General features: G+C 39.7%; 2 protein-coding genes across 2 annotated transcripts in view; one reads left to right on the forward strand and one right to left on the reverse strand.

Annotated features, from left to right (window-relative positions):
• The window catches only part of SHOC1 (shortage in chiasmata 1), a 57,193-nt gene extending 38,467 nt beyond the window's left edge, over nucleotides 1-18,726 (forward strand). The window contains exons 17-28 of the mRNA XM_056325835.1: nucleotides 2,688-2,760; nucleotides 4,220-4,289; nucleotides 4,827-5,011; nucleotides 5,514-5,619; nucleotides 7,375-7,486; nucleotides 8,448-8,566; nucleotides 9,558-9,651; nucleotides 10,654-10,785; nucleotides 12,128-12,277; nucleotides 13,338-13,485; nucleotides 13,726-14,286; nucleotides 16,631-18,726. Coding sequence (XP_056181810.1) covers nucleotides 2,688-2,760; nucleotides 4,220-4,289; nucleotides 4,827-5,011; nucleotides 5,514-5,619; nucleotides 7,375-7,486; nucleotides 8,448-8,566; nucleotides 9,558-9,651; nucleotides 10,654-10,785; nucleotides 12,128-12,277; nucleotides 13,338-13,485; nucleotides 13,726-14,286; nucleotides 16,631-16,731 — 1,851 coding nt within the window. The 3' untranslated portion in view covers nucleotides 16,732-18,726. The remainder of the gene's footprint in view (nucleotides 1-2,687; nucleotides 2,761-4,219; nucleotides 4,290-4,826; nucleotides 5,012-5,513; nucleotides 5,620-7,374; nucleotides 7,487-8,447; nucleotides 8,567-9,557; nucleotides 9,652-10,653; nucleotides 10,786-12,127; nucleotides 12,278-13,337; nucleotides 13,486-13,725; nucleotides 14,287-16,630) is intronic.
• A 2,044-nt stretch (nucleotides 18,727-20,770) lies between these two features.
• GNG10 (G protein subunit gamma 10) lies at nucleotides 20,771-27,071 on the reverse strand. The gene is made up of 3 exons (XM_056325029.1): nucleotides 26,815-27,071; nucleotides 23,375-23,506; nucleotides 20,771-21,655 (listed from the first exon to the last, which is right to left on the reverse strand). The coding sequence occupies exons 1-2, from the start codon at nucleotides 26,893-26,895 to the stop codon at nucleotides 23,381-23,383; spliced, it is 207 nt and encodes a 68-aa protein (XP_056181004.1). The 5' UTR covers nucleotides 26,896-27,071; the 3' UTR covers nucleotides 20,771-21,655; nucleotides 23,375-23,380.
• Nucleotides 27,072-27,600: the final 529 nt, after the last annotated feature.

Here is a 27,600-nt window from a genome sequence, read left to right on the forward strand (position 1 = left end):
CTATGGTCTGGAAAATCTTTCTAATTAGTTCAGCAGTACATCTTGGACCTCCCTCCAGTACATCACCATCTTGCAGGCGGAATTTAGATATCTTCAGTTTAAGTTTTGCCTCCATAGGGATAATGCCTCTAATGTGACCATAATAATCTGTCTAGTGCAACAGTAATAATGTGGTATAATGTCTTTAGATAATATCTCTAATTAGCGTTTTTACTTTGACTCAAATATTCCAGTTTAAGATTTCTTCTAGAACAGCTTTGTTCCTAAAACTGAATTCCAATACTGATGTTTCCTATAATATTGTTTCTTCAACTCATGCAATAATGCACACATACACCTGAGTTTAATCATTGCTGGTAGGAGAAAAACCAGAGCAAAACTTCTACCCTGGATGTGGGGAGAGCAGACCTGGGGCTGCTGAAGGAGCTAGTTAGGCAGATCCCTTGGGAATCTGCTTTTGAAAGTATTGGGGTGCAGGAACACTGGTTGTTTTTTAAGGGCCATATTTTACAAGCGCTGCAGCAGGCAATTCCAAAGTGTCAGAAGTGAAACAACTGGAGCACAAGGCTGGCTTGGCTGAGTAGGGATCTTGTTCTAAGAGTTAGGTGGAAAAGGAAAGTGTATGGACATTGGAAACAAGGACAGGTGATGGGAGGACTACAGAGACACTGCCACTGTAGGGAGACAATTCATATGGCCGAAGCTCAATTAGAGCTCAAGCTGGCCAGCACTGTGAAGGACAACAAAAGGGGCTTTTTTAAATATGCTAACAGCAGAAGGAGAATCAGAGATAACATTGGTCTGTTGCACAGACCAATCCCTCACAAACAGGGATGTAGACAAAGCAGAGACTTTTAATGTTGTCTTTTACCTCTATCTTTCACACCGATGATGGGCCCTGGGACCCCCAGAGCCCTGGCCTGGAAGGCTGTGACTGGAGCAATGATAAACTCTCAGCCAGCCCTGAACTTGTTCAAGACTTGCTGCTCCAGCTGGATGGGCATAAATCTATGGAGCCCCATGGGATTCATCCCAGGGTAGTGAAAGAGCTAGTCAATATCATCACGGGACCTTTCTTCATGATTTTTTGACAACCTTGGGAGTCTGGAGACATCCCAGTGAACTGGAAGCTGGCGAATGTTGTCCCATTTTTCAAGAAGGGCTAGAAGGAAGACCCTGGCAATTGCAGGCCTGTCAGTCTCACTTCAGTGCATGATAAAATTATGGAGAAGGTTATTTTGGGAGTTATTGAAAAACACTTGAGACACAACACAGTCATTGGTAATAGTCAGCATGGGTTCACAAGAGGAACATCCTGCTTAACCAACTTACTCTCCTTTTATGACAAGGTCACCCATCTAGTTGACCAAGGGAAGCCAGTAGATGTAGTGGTTTTGAATTTTAATAAAGCTTTTGATACTGTCTCTCACAGTATCCTTCTGGGTAAAACAGCCAGCACACAGGCAAGTTCATCATATGCTGGGTAAGCAACTGGCTCATGGGTCAGCTCAAAGGTTTATAGTAAATGTGGTTACATCAGGCTGGCAGCCAATCACCAGTGGGGTTGCCCAGGACTCAGTTATAGGGCCAGTGCTCTTTAATGTTTTTATAAATGATTGGAACACAGGAATTAAGTGTACATTGTGTTTGCCAACAATACTAAACTGCAAGGAGCTGTGGACTCCCTTGAGGGTAGAGAGGCCTCACAGAGAGGTGTGGATAAGGTAGAGAGCTGGGCAGTCACCAACCATATGAAAGTTAACAAGACCAAGTGCCAGATTTTCCACCTAGGACCAGGTAATCATGGTTATACATACCAATGTGGGGAGGAGAGGATGGAGAAGAGCCTGGCGGAAAGATATCTGGGGATCTGGGTTGATGGCAAGTTGAATATGAGTCAACAGTGTGCCTTGGCAGCCAAAAGGGCCAACCATGTCCTGGGATGTGTCAAGCACAGCACAGCTAGCTCGCCGAGGGAGGTGATTGTCCCACCCTACAGTGCACGGGTGCAGCCTCACTTCAAGCAGTGTCTGCAGTTCTGGGCACCCAATATAAGAAGGCCATCAGACTATTAGAGTGTGTGCAGAGGAAGATGGCCAAGGTGGTGAAAGGCCTCGAGGCCAAGACTTAGGAGGAGCAACTGAGCTCACTTGATCTGTTCAGCTTGGAAAAGAGAAGGCTGACAGGTGACCTCATTCCAGCCTACAGGTTCTGCAAGGGTAGCAGCAGAGGGGAGGTGCTGATCTCCCTCTGGTGACCAGTGATAGGGCACGAGGAAAGGAGATGAAGCTGCACCAGAGGAAGTTCAGATTGGACATCAGGAAAAGGTTCTCCACTGAGGTGGTGGCTGGTCACTGGAACAGGGTCCCCAGGGAAATGGTCATGGCACCAAGCCTGTCAGAGTTCGCAGAGCATCTGGATGATGCTTTTGGATGGTTTGGTTTTAGGTAGTCCTGTGAAGAGCAGGGAGTTGAACTCAATGATCCTTGCAGGTCCCTTCCAACCTGAGATATTCTATGATTCCGTGATTCTATGATTGCTCTTCTGGAAGACCCCAAGGTTTCCATTCTTGCCACCTGCTTAGTCAATCTTGTGCTTTCTGTGCCAAAGGAGAAAGAAAGATGTATGCAGGTTGAAAGAACAAATTCTTTACAATACTAGAGTTTCTTTTACTTGCCTTCTTCCAGATACTAATCATAACAAGGATGGACTCTGAGATGGAAAAAGCTGCTCTCATTCAGACTTTATTTAGAGTAGAAGGTAAATAAATAATTTTTATGTGCATCTTTGAAAGAAAAAGTGGCTGTTATTCTGTGCTTTGTTGCATTGCTGTTGTATGCTTTCTGCAGGTTTTTCTCCCTTTTCTCCTCATCAGGAACCTTTCTACATACTTTTCTCACTGATTTGTTTCCTAGATCTTCCATCAGCCTTCTTTCTTTCTTGTAATTTTATTTTCCTCTGATTAAGATTTCTGGTGTGGTGTCTGTTGCAAGAGAATGATAGTTCATCTGTCAGGTGAAAGATTTATTTAACAGAGCACAAAGGAGATGTGGGTAGCCCATTGCCTAATTATAATTGCACCTATTGTCTTGGTCAGACTGTCTCATTGTTTTTAGCTGATGGGTGGTCGAAAGTTTTCTTCCTTGAAAACTTACTAAGAACAGTTAGCATTTAGAAGTCTTAACTAAGTTCCCTGGCATAAGACCTTAAATGAGTAGTTTGGTACAGATCATGATTTCCCTTAGCTATCTGTTGATGACTTTGTTTGCTAATTTACTAAATATGTAAGCATAAGCTGTAGCAATCTATTAAACTCAAGGAAAAAAAAAATAGTTTCCAGTATCGCAGCCCCCACTTATATAAGCAACACTTTCATCAGTTCATGATTTTACCTGTGAGTAATTTTTGTACAAAAAATTGTACTTTTTGTACAAAAGCTTGGTCAACATTACAGATTCAGCTGTAAAACAAACATGTTTCAGGAAGACTGTTATTTGAGCCTGTACTTATGTTTAGAGGAAGACACAGATTCCTTTCATAGTGCTTTTTAAAACCCATTTTTGTAACTCCTTCTTGCTTGAACCTTATCAACAGTGTCATGTACTGTATCGTTCTTTTGCCTTTAAAAGTAAAGTTAAATTTCCTGTGCTCTCAAAAGAAGAAAGCCTGTCTTTTAGAATGTTTTGAAAGGGAAGAGGCATGTTCACAATGCTTTTAATAACAATAATATTTAATGAAAAGTATTTTATTTGTTTTAAGATCTTAAGACTTGGTTGTAAACACAGGTCAATCCAACTAACTAAACTTTTGAAAAGAGTCATTTGTGTTCCGCAAATATCGCTTTTTAACCATATCTTCCATTCATACTTGTGAAACTTGAGCTGTACAGAAAGTGTAAAGGAATTTAAATTGTAAAGGGGAAAAGATGCTTCCTCTTGCACTAGCCTTTTAATTTTCATGTTAAGGTAATCAGGTTGTGAGTTTGTAAGACATGAAACTTGTTCACTTCTTCCTTGGGTTCAAAACAGAAGTTTCTAAATCAGTATACCCACCAGTGCAATACAAACTGAAATTATGTAGAATTTCATCAAGACAGACAACAAAATACATGAAATTTTAATATTCTGTGTTATTCCACATTTGCTGTTTACTGCTGTGCGTAGATTCATACCTGCAGAGACTCATTTGTTTGATTAATATTTCGACTCTTTTTATGCAGGTTTAAAAGCTAGGGATTTGAATTCTGAGAAAAAAAGAACTGTTTTAAGTTGCAAAGATATCATAAGCAAGTAAGTTAAATTGTTGATTTTTGAGAACAAAGTCTTTACTCAGGACTAACACAGGAAATTTTCATTACTTTTGTTCATTTCCATGGGATTTTAGTCTGGTGGAAAAATTTGAGAATATGGCTGTACATCTTCACTCTGGGAGGGGAGAATTTTGTTCACACTCCGCTAAAATGCTTAGTTGTGAAGCTCAGAGGAACTTTTAGAAAACATGCAATTGCATATTTTTAACTTTTTGTTTTGTTTTGCATGTTTTAGGAAAAGGTGGGGAGGAAAGAGCATAAAAGAGATAATGGCAAATTATGACATTGCAGGAAAACACGAATACTTCAAGTAGATAACTGGAGGAGGGGAAGTACAGCTTTTAATTTAAAAACTAATTTTTAGAGATATTATAGTTTTAAATTTGGGAAGGGTAAATACTTTTCTATAAACAGACTTTAAACAGTGATAATTCTTCAGAGTGAAAACGTGTTTATTTTCTTCTCAGAGTAGTTCTACCTGAACTTAATTTTATTAATACTTTGTTGTTTTTTTAAGCCTTAGTAGATATTCCTGTGTGGTTGTACATAATCAGCAAATTGGAGCTGACTTCCCTTGGACACACTTCTCATTAGTAATGGAATATGATTATTCTGAAAACTCTTGCTGGAAGGATCTGTGCAAAAATCTCAATGTTACTTACATGACTTTTAAAACCACCCTCCCTGAAACAATACAAATGGGTAAGTGCCCTCCAGAACTGTAACAAACAATATGAAAGGAAAGCATTCTGTGGTTCCTAAAATGCTACGTTCATGTGTCTGTGGAAGAGAATGAGTAACAAATTATGAAGGCTAAAGCTAAGCAAACAGAGCTGGTTTATCTATACAGAAAGACAGGAAGGCGTTTTTCTTAGGGTGTGAGGTTAGTTTTGGCCAGGATGTAGTACTAAATGTTGGTTGATAGAAGACTTGTGCCAAGATCACAGGTTGTTTACAGTTACTACGAGCCGTATCCACCCTTCGCCATCCTAAGTGTATGTTGCTGTAGATCTAAAGGAATATAAATTAAAGCTTAATTTCAAAGAGATACAGAAGAGTTTGGGGTGGGGGGAGCAGGAAGGCATGGAATGGAAACATTTAGGGATTAATAAAAGCTGCATTTTTAAAACACATCTAGCTAAATACTTAAATGTTTAGATTTTTGCTTATGAAACTATTATCTTACATACACAAAATGTTTCAGGGCATCACTGTGGTTCCTTTCTTCTGGAAGTACAGATTCCATACGTATTTCTGACAACTGAAGGTCTTCTTAATATGCCAGATATTCTTCAGGTTTTGGAATCCAAGTGAGTGAAAATAATATATTTAATCTTATTGACTATTTATTTTCAGTTTTCCAGGACATGTATCTTGTCCTAATATACCATGTAGTAGCCATCTACTTGACTATAAGGTACATTACTGCAATTACACTATTAGCATTTTAAGAGACATGAAGATAATTTTTCTGCTGAAGCTGATAGCTTAATTCTATAGATTCACACAGTTGTCAACCAGAATGGAATTGGCCAGTTTCTTTATTTTAATAATGAGTTGGCACTTTTAATCAAAACAACTTTTTAAATTGTTTACTTTTACCTGAAAATCATGATGTTACCCCAGAACATTTTTTGCTTTAGTGCTTCTTGGCGCTTGGAAGACTTTGTATTCAATTCTTCATAAAAATTGCTTTTGGAGTTTTTGTTTTTAACTACTGGAGCTATGCAAAAAAACCCAAACCAAACAACAATAAAACAGACACATTTTCTGATGCATCACAGCTTTTGGGAAAGGCTAAGTTAAAAACAAAAACGACTTTCTTTCTAAAATTCAGATCTAATATACACTGGATTTGAATACTCTTTAACTTGTGCAAAAATTTTCATGTTTGTAAATAATTGCATATGTGCATTATTTTCTTTGACATAATTTTCTTGCATTTTGCTTTCACTGTAATAAATACCTGATGAAAGTGGCTGTTATCATGGGGAGAAAAAAAATATAAATAGGGGACAGAGCAGCAGCATCTTTTAAACCTAGTGCCAGAACACAGATGGTTGATTTCACCATGTTGCTGAAGAGACATGCCAGTTTTGATCCTTGCTGTATCCTCAAGTGAGCTCTGAAGCCAATTTTGAACTGTGTCTAATGACAGTTCAATATGGAAAAAAAAAAACCCATATATATTTGACATTTAAAATTTGAACATTTATTTGACATGCACTTTTAAATTCTGACCTGTCCGTATTCTCTCTTGAGCCTGACCATAAGCTAAATAGCCAAGAATGCTTTTTGCTACTTTCTCACTAGCTCCTTTTAGCGCTGGTGAAGTAATTGAATAGATGAGCAACGCACTATATAGTTTCAGAAAAGCTTACCGTTCACTCTTTTGTTAACGTCTGAATACCCTGTCCATGCAAGTTTCTAGAGGACTTACTGCTGACAGATTCAGATTTAGGTCTCTTGTGTTCCTAGGGATGAGGCCAAGTAGTGTGATCATTGTCTCTTCTCAGCTTCCCTCCTTAGTCAGCCAAGACTCCCTGAAAGCCCTAAGCATGTGATGTTCATTCAGTGAGTCTTTGCTAACGCCGCTGTTAACAGGAGGCTGTTCTGTTGGCATTTCTCATCCACTCAGAAAAATTTAGGATCATACCAATGTCCATCAGGGAGTTTTCATTCCATTTTCTTTCCCTGTGCTGCACAGTCATGAAAGGAAGAAATGCAGTATACATTTGATTATTCAAAAGGAGTATCTGTTGTTTGATCTACCTTAGTTTCTGTATTACATCTTTTTTTTTTTTGGTGAACTCAGAGGCTGTATATCAAGGTCATATTTGGTGCAATTAGCAACATAATTAAATTATCCACTAATATTTCATTAAGTCACTGCTACACTGATGTGCATTCTTCAAATGTGTCTTAAAGTGAACTTGAGAATTTGAGAAAGAACAAATACAAACAGGCTGTGTATTAAATTGTGTTGAGATGTGTGTTATTCATTTCCTTTAAGAAAATATTATTTTGCTTAACTGAGATTTAACAAAATGATTTGACTTCTTCAGGTACAGCATTACCTTTGTTGAAAGAAGCAGTAGTTACTCCTTAAGTCTCTTTGGAAGTACAGCTCCATATGTTGTGTTGACAATAGATGAATGTACTGCTGTCTTTTTGCAGGTACAAAATGAAACTACTACACCCAAATTCTGTTATGCATTGGGTCACTTCTAGGCCATATTTACAGCCTTCTAACATACCTTTTCTTCCTTATAACCATGTTTAATTCATGCATTGTTTCACATCACAAAATATTTCCAAATTCATTAACACCAAAATTCTGTTTGTGCCAGTTTGACTGACTTAAAACCTACATTTCTTCACAGAAGTGTAACATTTGACCTGTAACTGGATTGTATCAAATATAGTTAAAGGATGCATACTTGAAAATAGGGTTGTATGAAGGAATATTACAATAAGCAATTAAATGTATCTGTGACTATATTCTCTTACCATGTGCGTGTTAACTGCTCCCATTTCAAAGAGTTATATGAATTAGTCTAGAGAATAATTTGTCCTACTTTTAATTAAAAGTAATTGTTTAGACAATACCATAATACTCAAATTCTGGTATGCAGCAAGACAGATGACAGGTAGAACTGCTACTGAAAGATAGATAATTAATCAAATAATATTGCAAGCACAACACCGAGAAACGTTCCTACATGTTGCTGCAAATGCTGTTGCAATTAGGGATGTATTTTATATATTCATTGTAGGTATAATATGATTTCTATAGGTTAACTAAAATTTCAGAGTTTAACAATAATATTTTCCATTATTAAATTCTCAAAAATCTTTAAGAACATCCTAAAAAGTTAGTAGTTGTGTTTCCTTTTTACAGGAGGGGAAAAGAGTCCCAAAGCTGTGAATCAGCTTTTTAAAGGTCAAATAAAATAAAAGTTGGGAATACCACCTAGTTTTCCTGACTCTCAGATGTGTCTTTAATACCTGTATTATTTAGCTGTATTTATGTTTGTTCTAACTTCTACATAATACAGCATTGCAAATTAAAAGCTTGTGACAGACCAGAGCTTTTTTTTTTATTTATTTTTTACTTTTAATATTAATTTTATGGTAGAGTATAGAAGACCTAAATTATGAAAAATCCTGTGACAATGTGATACTGAAGCTGCTGGCATTATCACTTCAATATACATGCTGTTGGATCATTTTCTATTCCAGAGGACTGAGTTTAGAGTAAGTTATGAAATTCTTTTATCTTGGTATTTTGAAACAAACTTATCACTAAAGGAAGCTACTTATTAGAACAAGCTAATGCTCTTTGTTCTTTTTACTTTATTTACTTTACTTTACAGAATTACTCTGTAGGAACACATTTATCTTAGAACAATGTAAATATTGTAAGCTCATATTTCTCTTGTACTTTGAACTTTTCAGTTAGTTACAGTATTATCATGCTCCTACTAAAAAACTCCATGGAATGACAGAAGTAACAGTGATCACCGGAGACCCCCAAAAAAGTTAGAAAAGATGGTTTTTTATGTCTTAGGAGCTTTTTAGTCTTACACAAGAGATAAAGAAATGGTTGTTATAAAATAGCAAGATTTGAGGCAGGTAATACTAATGTGAGATGTATTTCAAATCAGCAGGTCCAGAAGTTTCACAAGACTAAGGTTATTTAGCCACTGGAATTATTCTTTGTAACTGTTTTAAGTAAATTAACCCCTACAACTACATGGTTATGAACTACTGTGTTAGCATCACTGTATATCATTTGCAACAGGGAGACATTCTTCAAGTGTTCTTCCAATCCATCAGCATCTCTCCTTTCTATGGAAGCACAGCTTTTGTTGATATAGTTCATAAGCATTTCTTTATTACCTACTGTGAGATTTTTTTTTCTACGATCAAGTGGTAAGTTTTCCATGCATCACCTTTCCTCGCCGTATGATTTTTCTCTAGTGACTGATCCTGATCCAGTCCTTTTGCTTCAGGCCAGGCTTGCTTTGCTGTGGGCTGACTGCATTTTCTTCTTCACAGTGCATCCTGCAGCACGCAGTCATTTAATGTGTCCTAGTTCTAACTTCACAGATATTAATGCTGAAACTGTACTGGTATTCTGAATTCCAGGAAATGAAACAGACATCTATTAACATATCGAACAAATGTTTTTGAATTATTATATATGCATATTAAATATTAACAGTCCAATGAAACTGTTTTATAGGTACAGTCTCAGGGGAGACACTCTGCTTAACCTTGTCTTAATTTATGCCACTCTAATTGAACTTACACAAAAGTCAGAAGATTTTGAAGTGAAGGTAATTTTTTGATAACAACCTTTCTGGTTTAGTCTTCACTGTATGTTATTTCTGAAGTGCTTAGTAAGTATGCATTCTACAACAAAAAAATGAAATAGCTCAAAATCACTAAAATAAGAGGGAAACTTCACTGCTGCTGAGGTCAGTGAAAGGACTATTGACTCCAGCACAAGTTCAATCCGAATCGAATAGCAGCTGAAGTGTTTCTATGAAAGACTAGGAGTCAAGAAATGAGATTGTACCTTTAATTTTATAAATTATTAGAATGTGTATTAATCCTGCTTATGCCTTAATTTGAAATTTAAAATTAATATTATGTTACTAATGTAGTAGAACAAAAAATAGTGTAGTTTGCTGTCAGCTAGTTTGCTTTTCTTTTTTAATATGGCAAGATACCTTAACTTTTTTTATTATAAATCAGAAAATGCAGTATCTAGAATAATCAGCATTAAAAACTGGGCAGAAGTTTCACTTGTCTTACCAAGCTGATGTCTGTAACTTACTTCTTTTGGATGAATTGACATCTTTTTAGGCCATTTTTTACTTATTTGTGTATTAAAATTTGTTTCAGATTTATCTGGTTAAATGAAGGTTAAAGAGAGGACAGAACTTTTTTCATTGCATGTACTAAGCAGTGTAATTCATGTGGAAATCACACCTTCGAAGTGTTACACATCTTCTTAAACTACATTAGGCATCTCAGAATTACCTGGCTTTTTATGAACGCGTATTGTACCCATAAACTTGATACAGATAAAAGACTACAGGAGAAACTCATTTCACCTGTAGAGGATTTGCATAAATAAGGAGTGTAATTTGTGGCCAGGCTAGTGGTCAGAGGTTGGAGTTCCTCTGCATAATAATCATGGTTCAGGTTTAATTACTCCACATTACCAGCTGTTGTGTTTGGGGTCACCTTTAAGCTTTCTCATTTAATTTCTGTAGCAAATTAAGACATTCTTTAGTATAAGTTTTAACCAAAATATTATGTTTCACTTCTAGGTAGTTCTTACGCCAGGAATTAAAGAGACAGCACTGATAATTCGTCAGATTGCTGACAACATTTTGATAGCATCTAATATCAGTCCTCATGAGTGGTTGGACAAATCCTGGCTTTCTGTCTTGCCGTCTGAGGTTTGCTTATCTTTCCATTAAACTGCATTTTTTCTCTAATTTCTCAGACTCCTAAAGTTCTAGAGGGGGGTTGTTACTCTCTGAAAATATGTTGTTAAAATAAGCATTAATTTTATATACATACATATATACACACACACACATCCATATTTATATATATACACATATGAAAATATATACACACATATATAATGTTTCCATCATCCTTGCCAGCACAATTAGATGCAATTTGGACTTTATCTGTGCTTTCACAGTTAACCAATAGAGAGGTTTATCCTCCACAACCGCTGGCCAATGTGTATAGTTCTACAGTTCTAGGCACTAAGTTAAAAAAAATACCCAAATTGTAAAATAAAAATATACAATGTCTTGCTTGGGCAGGAAGACAAATACATCAGTGCTGATCTATTCCTGAAGTAAATGGCATTGCTAACAGACTCGCTTTAATACAAGATAATAGAAAGTAGTTTAACCCCTCATACGGTAGTTGATACTGAATATTTACAATAAATGCTGGAACAGGTCCATCAATCACACAGTCAAATATATGATGTTCTTTAACTTGTGTAGTAAGGTTTTCAAATTAAACATATAGATCTGTTACTTGTATGTGGAAGCTTTGAACTCTTGTAAAGCCAAGATACTTTTTGCCTTCAGCAAAATTCAGAAGCATTTTAAAGCACGTACTGGGATGGCCTTTCAAGTGTGGGATACTGGATTGTAGCTTTTCCAATTTAGAGATTAAAGATACTGGTAAAAAACTTAGAGGAGTCATTGATTTTGTCTCTGTCAAAGGTATTACATCCTGGCATCAGTTGAGCGCCAGCCCTTATAAATGTCAGGAACTGGAAGCTGACATTCTTACAATGCTACAGCTCTCAAATTGCTGCTCTCTGTGTGACATTCTGCCTCCTCCTAGCAACTCCTACTTTTACCACCTGTCTTATTGCTGTTTACAAATGTAACTTCTCCAAAACAAAACCAGCTTTGTCAGTTTATCTTGACTTAGGTAATTCTCTTCAAAATGGCAAGTAAATTGTAAATCTGGTGATGTGTTCTCAAATCAAGGTTACATGATTCACAGGTTTCATCCTTTAGAATAGAAACATCTTTAGACTGTGCTTCCCTGTTACCGAACTATTATGCAGAACTTACTCTTTTGCAAAAATGATACACCATTACATCTGTAGTAAAAAGCAGAAAGTCTTCTTCAGCCTATATAAGTGCACTGTTTGAAAGGCATAATGTATGACCTATTCATAGGGAGTCATTCTGTAGAACCAGAAAAAAAGAAAAAGTTGTTTGTCAGATATCAATCTAACAAAATAACTTCTATTTCCAGACAGAGGAACGCCTACTTACTTTTCCTTGTATCAACCCTCTGGTTGCTCAGTTAATGTTAAAGAAGGGATCTTCACTGAGCAGGTTGTTTCTTGCAAGTTTTGATCAACTTCACGAATTTCTGCCAGAGGTTCCAAAAAAAGCTTTAAAGGTTGGCCAAAATTAACTTCTGTATTAGATCAATCTTTTTGCACTGTTGTAATAGGGGGGTGGGGGGTGGGGGGGTGGGGGGTGCGTGTATCTGATGCTACATGCACATTTGCTGGTATCATTGAAAATTATTTGCTAAAGCGTAATCATTTAAGTTATATGCTAAAGCACATAATTCATATACAAAATGTTGATCCTGCTGATTCTCAGCAGATTTTGTCAAGTTACTGTTATGTTCATGTGAAGATGATCAGAACATTTCCTTGACTGGAAAAATACTCATTTGATCAGCTTCCTTTTCAAGCTTTATCCTCTCAAGTATTGTATCAGCATACAAGCAAGTAAGAAGGCTGCCTTCTTACACAGTAATAAGCCCACCACTTATAAAGAAGAACCCTAGAGGTTAGGGTGAAGAATTCCATTCGCTAAAGTATCCCCCCTACAGTTAGAATTATGTGCTCCTACTGTTTCAGTTGGGCCAAGTCTGGGAAAGTTGTAGACTGATTATAGCCAGCTAATTAGATAAAAAATGCACAGCTTTCGTGAGTCAAGAAAGCGGGAGGACAAACTTCAACATCAGAAACATTCAGTTAAGGTGAAGGAGCAAGCAAACACATATTTGGGCACTGAGTATCACGTTGTACATATTGCTGTAATAACTGCATGTGTATAAAGCCATGTTTAGTGACTGAAAAACAGAAAAAGATCTTGTTGGCTTAATTCCTCTATGATGTATGATATGTGCCAATCCATTGCAGACACTACTTCCTCCAGTCCTGGACTAATGAAAGAGAATAAAGTGTTAAGATATTGATTTTTCTGGGTTTCAAGAGAAAGGCTATTACTGTGTTTATAGATCTAGGACAGGTGTCAGGCACATTGTCTACTGTACTACTGTACATGTCTCTTTTTCTCTACTGGTAAGTCTTCTTTTTTCCTTTCCAGGAAACAAAAAAAATATACACCTTAGAGTCCCAACAGCTGGTTTAACTTTTCCTATTTGACAGTGTAGACGTACTATAAACACTTCTCAAGTATCTTTTTGTGTTTGTTTGTTTCAGCATTTTAGTGAGATGATGTCTTCATACAACCTAAATGCTGCTGCTCCACTGGAAACAGCAGGGAAATCTGCATCACACCCAGAAAACCAGAATGACTTCAACATACTCTATCTGGATTATAAACAAAATGATCAGTCTCTTTTGCTGCTTGATAAGGCACAAAACAGCACAGGTAATACCTTGAATTACTAGGAAAATGTGTCTCCTTTGAAAGCTAGCAAAAATCTGAGTGTATTAGAATCTTTATCTTCTAATTATGGAAAGTTCAGTTATTTTGAGGAGACCAACTGCAATCAAAATGCTCAATGGCATCTTGTTTTTCTGTAAAATGTAAAGAAATAAACTAATTTTTCATTCTCCAAACAGAATTGTTCAAATTTTTCTCTATCAGGAACATCTCATATGAGTTCTGAAGCCTTAACTCCTCCATTGAATCGTCATCAGGGGTTTTTTGACTCTCATCTTCCAAGCTATATGCAAAAAAAGTCATGTTCTTCAGAAGTAATTACAAGGAGGAAGCAGAATTCCTTTGCTGTGCCGCAGGACTGTGAAGATTTTGCTCATCTGGACATTATGAATTCTGTTCATGTTCAAAGGCAGCCTTTCAGGACACGCTATAGCTCTGATCATTCTTCCAAAATCTTTGAAAAAGAGGATTTCTCTGCAACATCTAGTGACTGTGCAGCTCAGGAGAGCTCTATGAGTTTTCTAGAAGAATTTAGAGACACAACATTTAAGAGCCCGGAAATTCTGATTGACCAGACCCAATGGAATGACTCTTCATCCACAGGCCCATGTGATTCATTTGCACCTGATGGTTTTCTTCCTGATTTCTTTGTTGACCTAGATGAGCTTCAAAGTCTGAATTTTCATCAAATCAGTAAAGAATCTAAAGGAAAGAAAAAACAAATTCCACCATTCTTATGGACAAAGGAAAAAAATAGAACAGGTATGTCCAAAGAAAGCAGAATTTGCTGAAATTCTATTTGTAACTTGACTGGAAACAGGAGTATCTGTAAGACTAGATTTTATATTTTCTTCGAATAGTTGTTAAATCCAATCCAACTTGATAGTTGCATGTTTCCTTTACTAAAAAACTTCCTTGCATATATATTTCTTCTGTGATAAAGATTTCCTAAACATTTATTTTCTATTTTGAACATAAAGAATATTTATTTTAAAAAATAGAATTGTGTTATTGCCATTATTTTTCCTTGGTAAAATATTGAAAAGTGTAGTTCTCCAATATTGTATGCATCAACCTCTTCTCTCTTTGACTGCCTGAAATGTGCATAATAAAAATGCCAGAATTATTTTAAAAGTTATGGGAAAGATTATTTTGTAAACATAGATTTGGACAAAAGGGGGAAGAAAAGACTAGAAAGCGTTTTCTCTAAAGGACAAAAAGTAGATTTAGAAAATTCATAGAGTGAAATTTAAATGCTACTAACAGTTTTGTATTCCTGTTGGTATTAATGGAGTAAGAATTTCACTCTGACAACTGTTCATACAGTTAACCTATTCTTGGAATATATGAATATACTTTTTTTTTTTTTTAGCTAATGTCTCCAGGGCTAAACTTTCCACTTGAAATCATTCCAAAGCATATTTCTTCAAACAGATGGTATAGTCTGTACTTCAAAAATTTGTTTACCCTGACACTGTGTCCAGTCCTTATATAAAATCTTCAGGCTTTTCTTTTTTCTCTTTCTTACCCCTGGTTTTCTTTCTGAAATACAGTTAGTTTGAGACCTTTTTTTGATAAGTCATAACATGTACCCATGGAGTCTTAAAAGTAAGAAAGTATCTCTAGTCCCTGTCACACTAAGTATTGCTGTATCATATATTGTAGTGTTTTTTTAATTCTGCTGCTTCCTTATAGATAAGGTACCACATTCTTTAAAAATCCAAGGTTAAGCTTCCCAGATAAAGTGCCTAATTCCTAGTACAGATGATTTAATTTATGTTTTCTCTGTTGCTGCCTGTTAAATCTCTTGGTGGTACAGCAAGGTCAATGCAGCATTAAAATGCTTTCACTACTTAGATCAGACTCATTCAAGAAAACACAAGTAACTTTATTGATATCATGTTTCATGGGCTGCTTAAGACAATTATGGAAGTAAAGAGAGGAAAAATTATTTGGATATGGTGAACTGCTTTTACTTTTCAGCCTATGTAAATTAAAGTCTTCATACAAAAACTATAAACAGACCTGTTGCCTCTCCATTGAGATTAAAATTGAGACCTGGAATGTTGGTGGGTAGTTAATAGTATTTCAGTAACCTGTAACTGGCACTGATTGTATAAAGTTCTATATAAAATAGTTTCAGCAGAGATCAAGGCAGATTCTTCTAGTACCATATTCTACAGTATTCTGAAAAGACTGTAATCTCTGACTGATAAGCTTTCTGTAATATTCTTGCCCAGTAGAGCAAAGGTATACTTAAATCTGAATCAAATCAAAAAAGGAAAAGTGATTTTTGTTTTAGATTTTGGAAGAATAGACTTACTTTACTTTATTATTCACTAGCCAGGGGAAAAATAAATATACTAAATAGTTGTGCATGATAATGCAAAAACATACCTTAATACAGTGAAAGCCTTCTGAAGTCCCAAATTTAAGAAATATGAAATCTCAAGTTTAAGAAATGTGTACAGACTCAAGTTAAAAAGACACATGGGGATCCCCAGGGATTTCTTCAGACTTCAGATCAAACTTTAGTTAAACCACAAACAATTAATCTAAATATGCCAAGGCAGTATTTCCACTGGAAGATATTAAATCTTTAGGTCAGTGTTAAAGTTTTCTTACAATAGCTTTTGTAAAGACTAAACAGAATTTTCTTACAGTCACTTATTTTGAATAAGCAGCTGTTATTGTAAAAATAATTGAATCTTAAGAATGTAAGTAGCTTTTCTTAAACAACTTAGAAACAGGAATGTGTCTTTCATTAAAAAGAATTAACTTTCACAATTACTGAATAATATGTGTATAATATTAATGAAATATAAATAAGCATTAAAATATTTACTGAAATATTGTAGTTAAGTATAGTGCATATGGGTATATTTATTTTGTATTATTTTTACAGGACAGTATGCATAAAACTGATCAGTAGTAGCTAATATTAATCTGTACACTTTTAATCGTATGACAGTTTGTGCTTTTCATACAGAGCATACTGGTTAAAACTAAAATATGTTACTGCTTCTGAGAAACACATAGTTAAGTCTGCATACATGTTGTATTTGTTGTTTATCATGCATATATTTTCTTTCCACTTTTTTTCCAGATTCAGGATTTGCAGAAGCACCAGAGTTCAAAAAAAGGAAATTGACCTATGAAAGAGTCCCTGGAAGAAGTGATGGACAAACACGTCTTAAATTCTTTTGAATGGAATGGGCTTCTGCATACTACACATAATTTTTTAAATTCTTAAACTTTTTGAAGGGAAATAGATTGGATTAAATTTTTTTTGTTCATTTTTAGAGAGAAATTAGGGTTTGGGAATCCTTACTAATTCAGGATTCTTTTGTATGTTTTTAAAATTTTACTAAGCAAACTAGTTGCTTGAACCTGGAGAATTACTGCTTCTGTGTTTGTTCTCATGGATGATATTAAAGTTCTTGATCCCTCTTTACACAAAAAAATAAATTGTGAATGAAAAAAAGCCAGACACTGAAGCTCATAGTTTTAAAGGCACCTATTTTTGCTCCTTGAGCATGCAGCTTTCCAGACTTGAAGATGGGCTAGATCTGCCAGAATCTCAAGGCTGCTCATTGCCTTAGAGCTTTCTTGCGCTTACAGCTATTACCCTTTGTATTTGTCCTCTGGGTTCAGTTCCATTTTATTCTTTCTGACAGCTCCTTTAGAAACTGTGTGATAAGTTCCTGAACTGCCTTTAATCATAACCAAGCTACAGAAACAACCTATTTATTTTGCAGACAAGACGTGAAAGATATGTTGAAATTTAGGATTCTAATAGATTTGATTCAGAGAACTAAGCTGTGACCCTAGCTCTCTGCATAATCTGGAGGAGGCAGTTTGTTGGCAACCACATTTTTCAGCCTACTACAGTGCACTGACAAGTAGAGAGATGAGAGTCATCTGGGAGGCGCTGCCAGGTATTGTAGATTACAGCTTGAATGGGTAAGAGGTGGAGGAGGGAAAAAAAAAACCCGCCATCTCAATTACAAGCTACAGAAGAGTGAGGATAGAATAGTACCCAAACCATCACTTTGCATCAAAAGATTTGGCAATGAAACTGGAAACGTGTGGGAGCAATGACAGACAGTAACTCCATTCTGCTGCAGGAATGCATACACAGTTAGCACAGGCATGTGTGCCAGCTCCAGAATGTCAGTGTCTGTTCAGCAGCCTTCAGCTGAGATGATTCAGTTTTCAGACTCACAAATCCTTTTTAAGTTTGATGCAATAATGGGAGCAGGGGGGAGGAAAAAGAAAAAAAGAAAATCCCCACCAAGTTTATGGTTTATGTTTGCAGTAAAATACTTTCTTGATATTGAGCCTTCATTAAGCACATAGTCACTTTGGATAAATAAAACCAGCACTCAGGGGAGAAAGCTTTGGTCTCTCAGAGAAAACGGAATGCTGGTTTTTAGCTGAGAATTCTTAAGAGCTATGATGACAGCACTAATAGCAAGTTTAGTTCGCAGTAATATCCCCAAATTATTTGTACCCAAATTGTTTGCAAGACTTTAGAAAACACCTTCTAAGTGTAACATAAAAAGACTTCTGGTTGAATTGTGAACAAGCCAGCATTTCCCTATTTTGCCCAGAATGAAAGGAAGACTTACATAAAAATTGCAGTTTGCTAACTATTTCTAGCCCATTTTTGTGGTCACTTGACCTAACCATTTTCCATCTCTTGCATCATGGGTTTGGCTCTGTTTTTCAGAACTGTCTCCCAAATTGCCAGGCCCAGGAATCTGTTCTTTTAAGAGTGCAGCTCTGGGTACAGTCTCAGTCACAGATGACCACAGTAGAGAAGATTACAGCTGCCACTGCCAAGCTATTATTTATGTCCTCCCTTCCCGCAGGGAGAAGCAGACACCAGAACTTCCACATGAACACTCATGGAAGACTAGCGCAGATAATCTATAGATCACTTTGAAAACAAAGGCATGTTGCCTACATTAAATAAGTAAAGAGAATTCAAGTGCTGTCTGCAGTAAGTTTCCATTAGTTAGAAAAAATCTCAGTAAACAGTTATTTGCAATGTAGTGGAAAATAAGGAAAAGGGCTTGCAATCACCGTTGTTTTGCACTGTATTTGTGTATGACTCAATCTCTCACAGATGAGTACATATTGGACAAATTTATCATGTTACATTCCCCCCCATGTCCTTCTATGTTTAATGTGGAGGAAAATTACCTTGCTCTACAAAGATGCACTTCCCCCCCCAAAGAAAAAATCATCTATTACTAAGATGAATTAGGAAGTGGCTAATTCTCAGGCAAAACAATGCACAAATACATAAACTAATCACCAGTCCTCCATCAGCAGGCAGGGACACTCAGTTCTTGGATCAAATCTGTAAACTGCTTAGTGACCCGGCAGGTGGCAGCCATAGATGGATGAGAGCCTTGCCGACAGACTGTGAGAGACGACAGTGAGAAAACGGGGCCTTGCGGGTCACATGAGGCACTTAGTGTACAGATGTGTGCACTCAATTTGCTTTATTGTGGGTGTCCTGTGGGACCTGCTGCCATGACACTGGTATGAAGGCCTCTGTGCGGTGTGTGGAGAGTTGAGACCTCAGCAGACAGCCCTCTGGGATGGTCTTTGGTAAAGGAAGCTAAGATGATGTAGTCCAATCAACTGCAGGGGGCAGCAAAATGGGATGCTTGCCCCCCTGTCTAAGCCATCCCAGAGTTCAGTTCAGCAAGGCATTGCAAACCCAGGTACACCTGCAGCTGGAGACAAGATGTCTTGCTGACTGGGCAGGTAAGAGACACCCTGTTCCGCCACCTACAGGAAGCAAAGAGCTGCCCAGGCTTGTTTGTCAGGTTCCTTGGTTACATCAAAAAAGGGGACCTGCAAAAGCTGAGCTGCTAAAATGCGGGCTGCTTCATTTAGCCAACACAAAACAATGGGCAGTGGCAAGCTTCATAAAACTGATTCCCTGCAGGAACCCAAGAGCCTTAACGCCAACCAACCCTGTTCCGGAGCTCGTTCTGACACCCGACTTTTGTCACAGAACATGCCTCGGGAGGGCAGGCTGTCATCCCTCCCCCTGCTTCTACGCAGCAGCTCTGCCCTCAGAGCAAAGGGGTGCAGCAAGCATGCTCCTCTAAAGAGACTGGAATTTGTGTCTTCCTCCCATGAGACTGCAAAATAACCACCACCCTCACAGGTACACCAATCCATCCTTCAAACTGCTGCACGGGTCTCTCTGTCCGCTGCTGGTGCAAGATGTGGATGCAGTCAGGACCTGGAGTGTGTTCACAGTGCTGTTCCTCTGACATGTGCTGACCATGGTCCTCCAGACCAAAGATACCACCACATGGAGCTGGGCAGGGCAGCCAAGAGACAACAGCAGCTGACTGGCTAGCACTGGCTGCTCTCTCCTGCACACTAATTGGGCAGCTCCTTGTGCCAGCTCAGCAGCCGCTCCACAACCCAAGCTCCAAGTGAGGACACTAAGCAGGAAAGCGTATGCAGTAGGTGGGCCTAGGGAGAGGAACAGATGTGGGGACATGGGGAGGTTTTATTGTGGAAGGTAAAAGAAATATTGAAGGGCTTGCCTGGGAGGCAGTGGCCAGCAGCTACACGCTGCGTTTGATGCATACTCTCATCCCTCTCCCTCCCTCCCTGACTCAAGCACTCTCACCTCAATCTGAGCCTCAGATCACCCCTCTGCAAGGAAGAATAACCACGCTTCCTCTAGATTTCCACAGTGACTGCATGTGTCGAGTACTAAAACAAAAACTGCCCTATTCAAATGGCCTACAATGAAAGGAAGCCACATGCAAAAAAGAGCCCTTAAGGACAGACATTCTCTTCTGTATTTAGAGGCACAATACATATTGGCAGGGTTATGATTCTCATTCTGGTGTTTTCCTGCAGGACAGCAGCATGAAAATCTTTTTACAAAGACTGAACTGCCTGGATGACACTCATTACACCATTGCAGTTAACGTTAATGAAAATTAAATACTTAGATTGGAAAGTTCTTCCTTCTATTTTCAAAACATTTAAGTGAGCCTGGCAACATTGTTACTCATTACCAAAAAAAAAATGGTAAATAGCTATCAATAGGTTTGTTCTATTAATAAAACTCACCTCCTAAAAATCCAACAATCTTCCCAAAAAGCCAATGGCTTGAGGCCTCTCCTCCCACTGCAGAATCAAAGCATCCTCTTCCTTAAAATATCTGCTCTTTATTACAATTTAAAAATTAGTTCAAAGCCAGCAGGGAAAGGAATTTTTATTTCCAAATTTCTAAAAGATTAATACAAACAATAGAAAGTAGACAAAATTAAAAACCTATTAAAAAAGTTAAGTCATCCTTGTAAAAGTGCTCTATAAAAAACTGAAAGCAAATGACCAAGCACATTTTAGTAAGTTTTGTGTAATGCAAACCTTAACAATTATGCATGCAACTATCTTTGGGTGTTCATGAATTTTTAGTGTCTGGTCAGATTTTAAGCACGTCAAGGAAATTCCACCGTGGCAGTACCTTTACAAATACAAATTAGGAGAAGTATTATGGATTAGAAGTCTTGTAAGAAACTTGTCTTAGGAATCAAGCCTGTGCCACACACTATGTCCAGCACTTTCTAGTACGTGTGATCTATGGAGTTAGATACACTAGGGGTGGGTGGGGGGCGGGGGGGGGAAGTAGTTGCTTCCAGGTCTTGCTTACAGAAGCAAAATGTCCCCTAAGAACACTACTTCAGTACTAACAACACTTAGTTTTATGCTTTTAATGATTCACTTTCTGGGTGTTTTATTTTGGAAAAAACAAATAGTTTTTACTATCGTTCCAGTGTAACAGTTTACCAAGATAGGAGTAAATAATTTGATAAAAATTCATGTGTTTTTCTTTTCTAAAATGTAAACTTCCCAACTAATACTTGTATAGTTAGCATAGTGTAGTAACAATGGTGACGATTATTAAAAGAGTTATATTAAAAAACTTCAAGAATATTAGCAAAAGATAGTGAAGTACAGATATGGAACAAACACATAAATATCTAGGAGACAGCCACATAAAAGTCAGGACACAGAGAGTGTGAAGGAAAGGCAGTTGTTATTCATGTCATGCTTGAAGGCCGCTCTCTGATGATCTTCCCTGTAAGAGGAGAAAAAGGCTTATTAAATGCTGTCTTCCTAAGGTGATAGATTTCTCTTATACATTATAATACAAATCTCCTTTGCACTGAGAAAAAATGAACAGCCACTTTTCTTTGTTGGATGTTGGCAACCTTGAATACTATATAATTTTTAATTGGCTTTTTGAGTTTGCTGTCTTTTTTTTGATCCTAAGATGACTAAGTAATAATAAACTAGATAATTGATTTATCAGCAAAAGATGACTAAATGGCATTTCAGGCTGACCTATGCAGTTCTAAAAGAACCATAAATTAACCATCAAACTAATTTCAGAAAATATTTTGTGTCTTGTCTGGATGACGCAATCAAACTTGAATCCTAGAAATACATACATACACAAACAGATACTAAAAAAAAAGAAAAAGTAGAGAGGCTGCTTCAATAACAGAACACCACATGCAACAGTCACTATCAATTTTATCTTATTTGCAGGAAGAATTAAGGGTTGCAACTAAATTAAGAAAATATTCTGCTTGTGCTTCCCCTTCCTGCCTCAAAGTTTTTCCAGAAGAGGACTCATGCTCAGTTGTTCTCTCTCATCAAGTTCAACCCTGTTTTGTCAAAACCTATGTAGCCACAATCAAAACCACGCTTTTTGATGAGGCACAAGCACAACTGCAAGCTCAGGAACCCTGGTGGCAAGAAGGGGAAGATTTTACAAGTACTTTACATTCTTGTTTAAATTCTGCCCTTAGAGATAACATCATTTTCACTTTGATAACACTCTCAAAGAAAGAACAGAATTTAGTGGTTCTTCCTCTCTCTCCAGTTTTTTCAGCTCTTTAGCAGGAACCATTTTTTTTTGTCTTCCAAAGAAAAGTAACCCCTTCTGAACATCCTACTTTCACATTTGTTTGTCATGCTGAAGAACTAAGATTTTACAGCAAAAGTTATGGTGTGATCCTGCCTAGGACTACTACTACACATGGCCTTTCTTCCTCCTGCTGCAACCACTGGTATCTGTGTGACAAGACGGGAGAGCTAAGAATGGGAATCATGGAATTGAATCCCAAAGATCTGCAAGGGCTGGACAGTCACCCTGCCAGCCTGCAGGTGTTACTCAGTTACAACCAATGCAGAGCACTATGGCAGACAAGCATTTAGGGAGTATCTCATCCTTTAGACCTGTGATGAAAAAGGTACTGAAGGATGTGATTACAGATTGCCTCAGCTCCTCTCTTGCTTCCACCGCTTTTGGTGCTGTACCAACAGTAAAACCAGAAAAAGCCTAAGCACAAACAAAGCCAAATCAACTGCAATCTGACATTGAAGACAAAATGTATTTTAACGATGTTCATGTTTAGGCTGTGAGTTAGTTATCAGAACCCATGCAACTCACACAGTTTTGTCTTACTTCAAGCTGGCTATATAACTGGGTTTTATGTCTATGTCAAACACAGTTGTGTGTTACAATTTTTATTATTTTGGATGCTGCTAATGACCCTAGAGCTGCTTGAACAGAAAAACCAACCAAACAAAAACCTCTAACCCATAAACAAAACACCTCTACAAAGAGCTGTAGGAAAGAGACATGCTTCAATTGCCACACCTAAAAGAAACAGGCAAAGTCTTCTGCCAAGAGCTAGGTATTCAAATGGCTGTCACCATGTGCCCTTGTGCCTCCTAGGGCTTGAGTTTAAAATCAGAGTCATTACTGTGGTATCTGTGACTTTATTACCTGATTTCAGAGTAGAGCACAGGATCGGGGTTCTCGAAAGGGATTGCTCCCTGCAGGAACCCCGACAAGCAAGGCATCTTTGCAGGCATTTTGCATACAGTACTGCTGGAGTTCGGCAGCTGCCTGAGAGACCTGCAAAAAGAAAAAATAAATCCAGAGAGGAAACTAATTAATTCACAAGCATTTATTAGGCATTTCCTCTTCAAGAACCATTATCAAACAGCTGGAGAGCAGCCAAGTCAGCTCGCATTCTGAAACACCAAGACACACATTTACAAAGCTCCAACAAAACATGCACAAAATGCCATGTCAGCGACGAGCCAGAGAAGTGCAGAGGACTGAGACGCAAGTGCAATGGAATCTGTCCCCATCAAAATGCACAGGACCATGACTACAACATTTTCCAGTCTGCTGTACTGCTTTCAGGTTTCTATTTGAACTCCAATATCCTCAAATCATTTATAAAAAGGAGTTTAATTTCCAAACTGCTAAGCAACACAGAGCATAGTAAGGAATGAAAGCAAAAAGATGACTATGAAAAGCTTTTAAAGGCCAAATCGCCACCTTTGCCTGGCAGTGAAGTGAGAGCTTCACATCCACACTCTGGTCCCCAAAAAGGACAGCCCAGGGCTGCAGAACAAGCCCAGGAACCCAAAGGCAAGATGCCTCCAGCACTGAACTCCTCCGCTCTCCCTGTGGATGGCAAGTCAGTCATGTGCTTGTATTTTTGAAGGAAAACATAGTGGAATTCCCAATTTCTCAGACACACATTGGTAACAGCTACAGGAACTGTGAAAATCCATGCTGTCTGCTACACTTCTTTTTATAAAAGGAAACACCAGGCATATTGGTGGGAATTCAAGTTCCCCCGTGACCTCACCTCTGACTTCGTTACAGGGCTCCTGAAATACTGATTTTTCTTCCTACACAACTTTGCAATGCTGCCAGTGGAGGAACAAGACAAAAGCCGGAAGGACCATGCATGCTTCCCAGCCTCCTGATTAAAGGGGCTACCTAGAACCCCGATGGGATTTTGGTTCTGGGCCATCCCATCTAGCAGCATCTGGAAGTGCATGGGAAATCTCGCATGCTTTCATTTGCTATTTTACTGCTGTCCTGTTCACTGCCTCCCAGCTCTCCTCCAGGACACTCATCCTAGTAACTGCCTGAATTTATCAGCAGCTGTCAGCATTTCAGGGAGTTAAGAGTTTTTCTGTGTTTTCCCACAGCCTCCCAGGTTCTCCTGAGTGGACTACATGGAGAAACATCTGCACCAAGGACCCCTGCTAGTCAAAGAGCTGCATCACCCCTCCCTTCCTTGAGAAGAACATGTTTCTGGAAGCTTGCAAAGGTCTCCTGCCCTGCCTAGCCTCTTGGACCCACTGCAGCTGTAGCACCCTTTGCCTCAACCACAGTGCCAACCCCTTGCTGGTACCCAGCTACGCACCACACAGCTTTCAGGCAGACATAATGCTACCAGGCCAAGGCTGCATGGAAAATGAGCAGAGAGCAATCAGGGCACAGACTGGTCTATATGCACAGCAGAGTAAGTAGTTCCTCACTGCATCTCCCTTGTACTTTGCTGCTGAACTTTCCAACATGTACTCAGTTACGCATATCCTGGTGCTCCTGGAAAGCTACAGATCTGTTTTTTGGCATCTGTATTAGAATTATCTGTATAGCAGCAGACTGCTGTTTCAGGACAGATCTGCCTATTCTTAGCCCTACCTGTGCCCCTCTAACACTCTTTGTTCCTAAAGTTCACACAGAAAGTACAAGGGTTCCTGCTGTATTTCATCACAGGACAAACACACTCGCTGTGACAGCCTCCTGTGTGCAAGATGTCTGTGGGTACTTCTTTCCTACTTGGTTTCCTCTTTCTGAAAATATTGTTCCTGTCTGCTTTTTCAGCTGGCAGTGTAAACAAAACCACCATCGGAACTCTGTAGTATGGGATGTATGTATTTTTAAAAATCCTTTCATATCCAGTTCCGTCTGAAAACACACTGTCTATTCAAAGCCAAAACAATGTTTTCTCCTACCTCAGTGCCTGCTAAAACTGATACAAAAGGGTTTTCTTCAGCTGAATACATTCCTTACTGGTTTTACACTGCATGTCAAGAAACCCAGATTACACCTTTTACAGGACACGTTTTTAATCATTCATTATTTCTCCTGTGAAAAAGACCTGAACAGGTTCCTAGAACAGCAGACCTGGAAAGAGACTGTGACACACAATGCTGCAAGAAAGACGAGACTTGAGGTCTCATCAGGTCCAAGTCCAGCTCCAGGATATGTTACTGCTACAAAGCAACCCCCAATAAACTACGAACCATATTTTTTAGACCTCCTCCCCACCCACAAAAAAGAGCAGGGAGAAGGTATAAGCCCCGAAATGAGCAGGAACAGAGATCCAGGCTACCATTGGTGGTATAAACAGAAATATTTGGTCAATCGTTTCTGCGTTAAAATTATATCCCCCTTTCCAGAACAGCCTACATTTCTACTCTGCATGGTGCCGTTTCTCACAGATTCCCACACATCACTGCAGTGATACACTGCAGCCACTCCCCGTGGATCAAACATCTGCTGATTCAGTATTTGCTAAAAAAACCTTAGTAACATTAATGAATCAATCGGGATGACATCCAAAAGCCACAGTGGTTTCACCCTGCAATGGGGCACTTCAAAATTTCACCAACCCCGGGCAGGAACAATGAGAAAAGGTATTCTAAATTATTTTTGTAACAATTAGCTAAGTTCCTGCAGCTCAATATACTGGCACTGTCGTCAGGCTGAGGAAGCTCGTGTTTTGTGACTGGCCAGAGAAAGATGGTGGATGTGTGGAAGTGATGAGAGAAGAGGAAAATGTAGGCCACAAATTAATTTGACCTTCGTCACTTGACAGCCTATGCTGGATTTAGTGCGTGGCTGGAAAGTGCTGTTTGCGCAGAGCAGCTGCGGAGACACGCGCACAGGCGCCTGCTGGGAACCAAGAGCTGCCCCGCGCAGGTCTGCAGGGTGAGCGGGGCCTGCCAGAAGGGGACAAAACCCCACCCCGAAGCTCAGGAGCTGGCAGATGCCAGGGCCGCCCCTTGTCTGCAGGCCGGCAAGCAGGAGGCTCATGCAGGCGGAGAAGCCGCCTGCCCGCCCCCGCCCGCACACGCAGACCCGGCCGGTGCTCCGCGGCGGGGCCGCGTGCTGGCGCAGCTGAGGGACCGTCCCCACTGCCGCGCCTGCCTCCGTAGGATCAGCGAGGCGCCGCTGCATTATTTATCACGGCTCCTGCCACCAGGGAACGGCACTGGCTCCCGCGCGCCGGCAGCCGCGGCTCGGAGCCCCCAGCGCACACGCACCCCCCGCCCCTCCCGCAGGGCGGGCGCCGCGGACGCGCAAGGAGGACACGGCAGGGCCAGCTCGGCCCCCCGCGCCGGGCTCACCTTGATCCGCTCCACGGCCGCCTCCAGCTTCAGCTGCTCCACCAGCCGCTGCATGGTGCTCAGGCTGCCGCCCGACGACATCCCGAGGCCGCGGAGGGAGGGAGGCAGGGAGACAGGCCGGGCCGGGCCGGGCTGGGCTGGGCTGGGCTCGGCGCGGCTCCCTCCGCCGCCGCGGAGCCGCCCCGGAGAGAGGCCGGGGCCGGGGCTGGGACCGCGCCGCCCTGAGCAGCACCGGCACCGCCCCGCACGCGGCACAGCCCCGGCTCCGCCCAGCACTGCCCCGCACCGCCCTGGCTCCGCCCAGCACTGCCCCGCCCCGCCCCGGCTCCGCCCAGCACTGCCCCGCCCCGGCTCCGCCCCGCGCCACACCCGGCACCCCCCCCAACACCGCCCCGCCCCACCGGCCACGCCCTGGCGCAGGGCCCCGGCAGCCGCCCTGGCTGGGGGTTCCGGCTGCTCCGGGGCCAGAAAATCTCGTTGGCTGAAATAGGGCAGGAAAGGAAAAAAAAAAAAAAAAAAAAAAAAAGAGGAAGAAGAGGAAAAAAGGAAGGGGGGGGGGGGGGAGAGAAGGGAGGAGGGTTAAAAATAAAAAAAAGGGAGGAAGAGGGAGAAAAAAATAAAAAAAATGTGGGCGATAGCAAGTGAGGGGATAAAAAAATTGAAAAGGGAGTTCTAAATGGCCTGCAGAGGTTTGACAGAAAGTGCGCTCTGGCCCAGGCAGCTGTCAGGCTCAAACTGCCCCGCTGCCAGCATTGCTGCGTCCCCCCGCACTGTCCGTGGCTGTCT

This window comes from Falco biarmicus, chromosome Z (assembly GCF_023638135.1).
Source record: "Falco biarmicus isolate bFalBia1 chromosome Z, bFalBia1.pri, whole genome shotgun sequence".
Classification (NCBI taxonomy): domain Eukaryota; kingdom Metazoa; phylum Chordata; class Aves; order Falconiformes; family Falconidae; genus Falco; species Falco biarmicus.